Source organism: Urocampus carinirostris, chromosome 13, assembly GCF_059441175.1.
Source record: "Urocampus carinirostris isolate Australia breed hairy pipefish chromosome 13, RoL_Ucar_1.0, whole genome shotgun sequence".
Lineage (NCBI taxonomy): Eukaryota > Metazoa > Chordata > Actinopteri > Syngnathiformes > Syngnathidae > Urocampus > Urocampus carinirostris.
The window spans coordinates 4699929-4708279 of NC_142361.1; the positions used below are offsets into that span (position 1 = coordinate 4699929).

General features: G+C 39.3%; 1 protein-coding gene across 1 annotated transcript; it reads right to left on the reverse strand.

The window, feature by feature from the left end:
• Positions 1 to 655: 655 nt before the first annotated feature.
• Positions 656 to 7884, reverse strand: tysnd1 (trypsin like peroxisomal matrix peptidase 1). The gene is made up of 4 exons (XM_088351250.1): positions 6659 to 7884; positions 6337 to 6467; positions 3111 to 3296; positions 656 to 855 (listed from the first exon to the last, which is right to left on the reverse strand). The coding sequence occupies exons 1-4, from the start codon at positions 7699 to 7701 to the stop codon at positions 656 to 658; spliced, it is 1560 nt and encodes a 519-aa protein (XP_088207376.1). The 5' UTR covers positions 7702 to 7884.
• Positions 7885 to 8351: the final 467 nt, after the last annotated feature.

Sequence of the window (8351 nt, forward strand, 5' to 3'; positions counted from 1 at the left end):
GCGACACTTCCTTGTCCAATATTCCAATAACTATCCGGTCTCGGATGTTTTCCTCACGGCTCGTGCCGAAATCACAATGTTCTGATAGTTCATATAAAGCCCTTATGAAGCTTTCTGCCCGCTCCCCAGGCTTCTGGAAACGCTGATGAAAACACGCGCGTTCGTGGATGATATTCCTCCGCGGAACGAAGTAATCATCAAACTTTTTCAGCACAACGTCATAATTATCCTCTTCACCGTCATTAGCAAAAACAAAAGACTTGAACACATTCTCCGCCTCGCTTCCCATTGCGTATATCAAGCAGCTTACTTGAACTTGTCCATCGTCTTTGTTTAGTTTCGTAGCGATTCTGTAGCGCTCGAAACGCTGCCTCCAGTCCGGCCATTCTGACGGTTTCTCGAAAGCAAAGTTCGATGGAGGATTAAACTTGGCCATTATGACTTGTCTCCTTATCTGGATCCTTTCAGACTTCTGACACCATGTAAAAGATGGACGGAGTCCTCTTTAAACCCAACATGAACTTGTTTATTTACAGAACACGATATAGCGTCTTTGCTAGTTTACAAACATGTCTCCAGATACCACGCGGTCTCCCTGTGTGTACCGTAATAACGCGTCTGCCGCGCAGGCACAATCAATTACCGTACATGACACCTACAGTTTGCTCTGTTTACTTTGCAGCCTCCACACTCTTTTCACTTGTTCTTCAGTGACGTTCAGCATGTTTAGAATCTCTGTGCCCTCGTGCTGAATTAAGTGAAGGGGTCTCTGCAGCACGCTCACTGGAACGCAGAAGTTAAGGTGGGGGTAGGTCACTTTTGAGGATAAGTCCCTTGTGTTGCTGGATACGATACCTGCAATGGAAAGCTGTGCTCAAATTGGATTGTTTTACCAGTAAAGTAAGAAATTGCAGTTACGTCATCACCTTGTTAAAATATATATATATATATATTATGTGCATTGGCCTATATAAAATCATGATTTTAGTTATTTTCAAAAATCTGGTTTTGTGGTTAAGCAAAACAAGTTTTCTGACATCTGGTGATTTCTCTCAATCCTTTTTAGTTTGGCTTATGATTTTTTTTTCCTTGCAGATATCAAGTTCAAAATCAGTTACACACTAGTTAATAACTAAGGAGGAGTACACAGTTATCACACAGATCACAGCCAAATATGTCAGTTTTAGACCAGATAGGTAAAATATGCCCAATAATTACAGACGCCTCCCGACTTGCGTACATTCGACTTACAGATTCTGGCAGATATCATTTTTTTCGGGGTGTCGAACAATATCTGGACATTGCTGTAAGTTATTTTGTATTGGGTGCACCTTTCTCCGAGTAGAGGACAGTGCTGTAGTGCTTCTTTCCGCCGCGTGGCGCTGTGAGAGATCACCCAGCATCCACACCGAAGAAGAAATCCGGCGTCTATTTACTGGTTCGTGTGTAATCATCACGACGTGTACTGTATCGCTAGCACGCTAAGAACTTTGAAGTTTTTATTTTATAATATCTCGTGCATCCATTCAATATGGTTGGTGTAAAGTGTAAGGAAGGGGTGAGATGTTTTGAAACTAAAGTGGAATAAGAAATCTTTATGCGGTTGAGAAAAAGGTCGGAACGCTTTTTTTCGGCCACTTTTTACCACGGAGGACCTCTTGACGCGCAAGTAAAAAAGTACCGTATTTTCCGCACTATAAGGCGCACATAAAATCTGATTTTTTTTTAAAAAGCTGACTATGCGCCTTAAAATCCGGTGCGCCTTATATATGGATCAATATTGAATTACAAGGTCGCTGTGCATACTGGGAAATATTAAACAACGATTCTCTTTTATTTGTGCGTTTGTATAAAGACCCTGAAATGGCTCCTATTAAGAGACACGCTTACAACACAGAGTTTAACTTCAAGGCGATCAGTCGCGCAGTAGAACACGGGAATAGAGCAGCAGCGAGAGAGTTCAACATTAATGAATTGAACACGAGAGTGGCTCGGGCCGGCAGAATAAAGAGTCCCCCTAGGAACTCGCTAACTGAACAATGGTTCCATGGGTGAATTATATAAAACCCACTACAACGTTTTACATTTTACAGTTATTATGATATTACTTTACTGTTATTGTTTTGCACTTGTTGTTTTTGCACATTACGAGTGTCACTATATTGCGATTGCACTAACGTTTAATTTACCATAACAGTATCAGACGGTTTTTTCGTGTTGACTAAATGGAGGAAAAGTAAAATGTTATTCCTTGCTGTTGTTCAAAGATGTTAAAGATGTGTCACGAAAATGCTTTACCTCAGAGAAAATAATAAAACGGCTGTTTATTCATTTTGGGAGTGAATGGAGTTGTGGAAAGCTTGTTTGTTATCTATTAATAAAGTTTGACTGACCTATCCGACTGTTTTGTTGACCATCCCTTTAGCGTGGCACCATCTAACGGTTGCATAACGTAACTACATCCTCTACTGTAGCCAAGTCAAGTCACATTTATTTATGACGCCCTTAATCACAATAATGTCTCGAAGGACTGCACAGGATTACAATTACAAAATTGCACATGCAACATGATCTTAAACCAGCATGCTCTTATAGCGCCTTATAATGGGGTGCGCCTTATGTATGGAAAACGTTTAAAAATATATCATTCATTGAAGGTGCGCCTTATAACACGGTGCGCCTTATAGTGCGGAAAATACGGTAATTAAAACTCACTTTATTTTCTTTATAGAGCATATAATTTTATGAAATGTTTATTTTTTTAGTACAAAACAATACAGGTTACTTATACAAGCCTTAAACATACTTTTATAAACCATAAACATACAAAATATAGCATTGAAACAACTTGCGAACAAATTCAACTTATGAACAAGTTAGGCTCCGGACCACCGTTCATAGGTCGGGCAGCGTCTGTAGTCACGAGCTGCAACACTAAAACATTCGATCAGCTTATCAAAGATTCCAAGCATTTATGTAAGATTTTTGTCACACCTGCTGTGCATTTTTAAGGGGGATACATAGCTTTTTTTTTTGCTTGATCTGTATGATTTTTAGTCACCCAGGGTTGAAAGGGACGGGTATGCAGTTTTTAGTAGTGGGCGTATTACCAAGAAGTTCTCCTGTTGATGCGCGGAGAACAGCACCCCCGCTGGCCCCTGACTGAACTGCACAGGTGGTCTGGAGCATGACAATCTGGTTGTTGTGACTGATAACTTTAGAAAGCACGCCGGATGTCAACGATGGGCTGCACCAGGGACCAAGCCCGCCATAGCCAGACACCAATACAGATTCACCTGCAAAGAACGCAATATTAGGGAGCTAATGGAGAATCACGCGCGTGCAGAAGCTCCTGTCAGTTTGTGATTGTAATTGTATCATGAGTGTGCTATTTGCAACTATTCCTCCCATTGAGTTTCTATTTTGGACTCTTTTGTACCCAAGGATCCGCTTCAAACAGCAATAATGGCAGGCAAAACTCGCAACGCTGTGCAAACTCATTTGAGAACCACACCGCAAGTCACCACTAAGTCTCACGAGGATTCACCTACTTTAGCTACGGTTACTGCTACCACAATTTTTTAATCAACTCAATTACTATTAAAATTTTTCATTCAATCAAGTTAAGTTTTGCTAATTTTTACTATTGCTATTCATGTCCTGATTATTATTTATTTTTTTTTTTCCCAAATTTTCCTTTTAATGTTTCCAAGTGTTAGATAACCACACTATCTGCACTAATGTAGGAAGGACACATTTGTTTCATCCAACAATTTTTGTTTTGATCCTTTTATATTCCCTTTGTTGGTTCATTTGATGTAATTTGTTTAGTTTTTATTTTTTGCTCGATTTATGCTTTAGTAGCTTAATTGTAGATTAAATGGAGGCCATCTTGTGCATTCAACATTGCATATTTATTTTGCATTGAGATCTTGTTTTATTAAAAACCAGCAGGGGTTTCATTCTTATGTTTTCTTTGTGATGCATTTTCGCTTGCCTTCTGTTAGCTTAGCAGTTTGGCTTCTCTGTTGTTTACACTCCTGTCACCTTGTGGGTTCCAGAACGGTTTTAGTTTAAGGGGAGAGGCCTTACCTCGACCGTCTTATGCAATGTTTTTTTTTTTGGTCGCATCTTTTTAAACGGTTGGCAATTATGCAGATACCAGCTAAGGTGGCACGCATTCTAGGTTTGTCAGCTGGAAGATTAGGGGAATGGGCGATCCTGTGAAATGATCTACCGTTTTTACTAATTTGAAAGACTTGAATTCTGCAGTAGTGTTTTTGCAGAAGACTCATCTTTGCAAAGACTGCACTGCTTTTCGGGTAAGTTTTTCATTCAAATTTCAATTCAAAATCAAAGGGGGTCACAATTTTATTAATAGAAATATACAATTTTCACCTACCAAAGTGATTTACGTTACAATAGGAAGGTATTAAGTTATAGCTGGTTTAATGATGCATGGTTATGGTTTGCTTGTAAATGTATATGCCCCAAATTTTGATGATGCTGATTTTGCCAATAGATTACTTAGCAACCTTCCTTTTCTGAATACTCATCATGTGATTTTTGGTGGGGATTTGAATTTTGTTTTCAACCCTGAGTTGGATACTTCTAGTCCTCATAAAGCAACCCAATCTTCTATGGCAAAAACCTACTCAGATTTCTGGAAACATAATAGACTGGTTGACCCATGGGGGTCTCGCAACCCATCTGTAAAGAAATGGTCTTTTTTCTCCAAAGAGCATCACTCCTACTCCAGAATTGATTACCTAATTATTGATACTTCTCTCAACTCCTCCGTAGTTTTCTGTGATTACTCAAGTATTGTTATATCGGACCATGCAACATTATTGTTAGACATTGAGTTTATTAACTGTAGATGTAACCCTCTCCATTGGAAAACCTTTAAAGCTTACCTGAGAGGATAGATCATTTCCAATACTGCACAGGTAAAAAAAAAAGTTTAATGTTAGGGAAAAGGAAATTATGACGGCAAAAGGCAAATTGGATCGAAGATATGCATTAAATCCAACATCTGAACTGCTTAAGGAATGAATGGACCTACAAGTTGAATTTTATTTGATTTCGACCACACTTGCTTAGCATTTGTTACTTTTAAATCATGGGACACGTTTGAACATGGTGATAAGGCTAGCCGTTTGTTAGCACGCAAGTTGCGTCGCCAAGCAGCCTCACGAATAATTCTTAGCATTAAAGATGGTACTAATGTAACTGTCACTGATCCTTTACAAATTAATGCCACATTCAAATCGTTTTACTGTTCACTAAACAAATCAGTTTCTTAAAGATTGTTCTAAAATGGACGAGTTTCTCCTAAATTTGTCAAATCCTCTAGTTGACTCTAATACTGCTGAACAATCGGACTTTCCATTTTCCTTCGAAGAAGTAAAAATGCAATCAGGGCTATGCACTTCAAAAAAGATCCGGTACCGGACGGAATTCCGGTAGACTTTATAAAGAAATTTTGTGATAAATTGGCACCACTGCTTTTGTTTGTGTACAATAAACCTTTAGAATGTGGCTCACTGCAACCCACCTTGACACAAGCCAATATTTCTCTTCTTCTCAAGAAAGACAAGGACCCAAACTCATGTACATCTTATAGACCTTTATCTATACTAAATGTTGATATGAAGGTATTGTCTAAAGCAATTGCATCTCGTTTGGAGACTACTACAACAAAATGGCTTCATAAAGGGTCACCAGCTGTTTTTCAACACATACTGCCAAATATAATGTATTCTAAACATTCAGCTGAAGAAGATAAGGATTTCATTAGATGCAGAAAAAGCGCTTGATAGAGTTGAGTGGGAATATTTGTTTGGAGTTATAAGAAAATTTGGTTTTGCTAATAATATCATTGAATGCATTTGTCTACTTTATTAATATCCTAAAGTATTCACACAAGCAATTCATTTTGTAAATACTCTCCTCTAGAGCCTGGGCCACATCAACGTCTGTTGTCTGTATTAAAAAAAAGTTTGTACCCTTAAACACATTACTGCTTAGCCTAAATTTTATTTCCTACACTGTCGGATTTTGGTTCAAGTGAGATTAGTCATGTTAATTGTGTTGAAATTCTAATTACTTTACTGTAAAAAGGTTTCCGACTGCTGTTTAAGTTTTAATTGAATTCATAGCAATTATTCTTTGTTTATTTTTGAGTTATAAAAAGTTTCTTACGTGGATTTTTAAGCTTTTACGGCAGATTAATATCGGCTCCTAATATTTGTCAACCCTTCCGCTTAAAACTAGTAATCGTATTAGTCCTGATAAATGCATATCGGTCCATCCCTACTTGTCAAACGTACAAACCTAAGTGGAAGTCTTGAACCATTCGAGGCACGACAGCGTCCAAAATAGATTTTCTGGACTGCACCACAGCGATGTCGTAGGGTGACGATGCTTTTGTTGAGAAGATGACGTCTCCAATGCTATTCAGGACTCTGTAACAAATGCAAAACATTTACGATTAGTCTGAAGAAAATCCCCATACATTCTCTTCACAATGTAAACAATTTCCTGTTTAAGTTGTTTCTGTGCATCGCATTCTTTGTTATTTTATGCCTTGGTACACTAATATGGGAAAAATGATCCTGTACTAGGTAACTTTTAGTTGTCGATTTTAAATGTGCACCTGTCTCCGATGTGGAACTTGAGGCGAACAGTGGACTTCCCATCAACAACATGTCGGCAGGTTAGAATAAGTTCAGTGGTAGCAAGGACCCCTGATCCCCAATTCTGCCCACTGTCCACCAAGCACACATTTGGGTAGTGACACGCAACTAACTTTTGGTTTGTACAAGTGTTGGTGGCAGGGTGAAGCCAGACATCTAGAAGCAGATCCCGAATGTTGCTACATTGGACAAGATTCCAGAGGATTGAGTGGACGGAACAGACCAGCGTGAGTCCGATCCACTCGTTGGCTTTCCAGGCAAAAGGTGACACAATCACTCCAACAAGGTGCAGGGTGTCATTTTTCAGCGCAAATAATCCGCCGCCCTCAGTTCCTGGCAAGCAGCGAGCGTCTGTAAGGATGACAGAGTTGTCCGCCCCTGCCAGGTTGCTTATGATGCCCCTGCTTAAAGTACCGTTGAAGAGGTCCAAACACAGGGAACCAAACGGTGAGCCACATGCAATGACTAGTGAGCCTTTCTGAAGGGATAAGCTCTTCAGCCAAGATACTGGGCCTGGATGTGGCACGTCAGCCTTGAGCATGGCAAACCAACTAAGGCGATCAGCATCACGTATCAAATCGGCATGGTCCCCACCATGGAAACGCCACTTGTCACCTTCATGGAAAACTGCCTGAAAGGTGTGCTTGAACTCCAAGCAGTTGACCAACATTAACAACTCTGCTTCATGCCCATGTGTCCTGTGGCTTCTACTGGGCTGGCAAACTTTACTCACTCCACATCTGTTGGGCTCCACGTGACTGCGAGAAGGAAAGCTGATATTGATTTTGAGGTGATCATGGAAGTTGTGACGCGCCAAGAAGCGAAGTTCTCTAGCATTTGAAAATGTTTCGTCAATGAAACTAAAAAATGGCAGCCCGGTGCATATCACCATGCCGGTGGCAGGATGGATGACAATACCGCTGACACTTAAAGGCACTTGAAGGGATAAAGAGTCCGTTAATGTGATAACACAGCAGCACCTCTCTACGTCTCGCACTTCCATAATGTTGGATTAACTTTACCCACGTATGCGCTTATTCAACTAAGGAAATAAATGTTGATATTTATAATCATTTTTACTTAACAAAGCAAGGGTAAGCCGAACGTCATAACAAAATGTCGAAAAAGAACGCTTAATAATATTTGTCACTTTAGCGCTTAAACTTCCTGATGCCTCATTTGCAGGAAATGACGATTGAAAACGTTTTCTTCAACGGCGGTATAAGATCCATCGATTTGGTTCATTACTGACCCCTATCATTACGGATATGTGTCGCTGGTTCACTCCTCAAATGCTATTAAAAATGTCCATACTCTTTAAAATAGTAAAAGTATCCATTGTTGATTACTTTAAAAAAGTAATCCGATGCAGTTACTAATTAACTTTCGAAAACTGTAGTCAGTGACGTAATCCGAATACTATGTTAAAGTTATGTAACTAGATTACTCCTTGATTACCCAAATACCGACATGCTACTAAAAGACAAAACAAACTAAATATAAATACAATTACTGAATTTTGTTTAAGATAAATGAACAATGTAACCTTGAAAAATAGAGGAAACTTAAGACGCTTGTAGTCCAACTAAAAAGTGCTCACGTTTTAAGCTATAGTGTAATGAGCAAAAATGAAACTATCTTTCTCATGGTGGA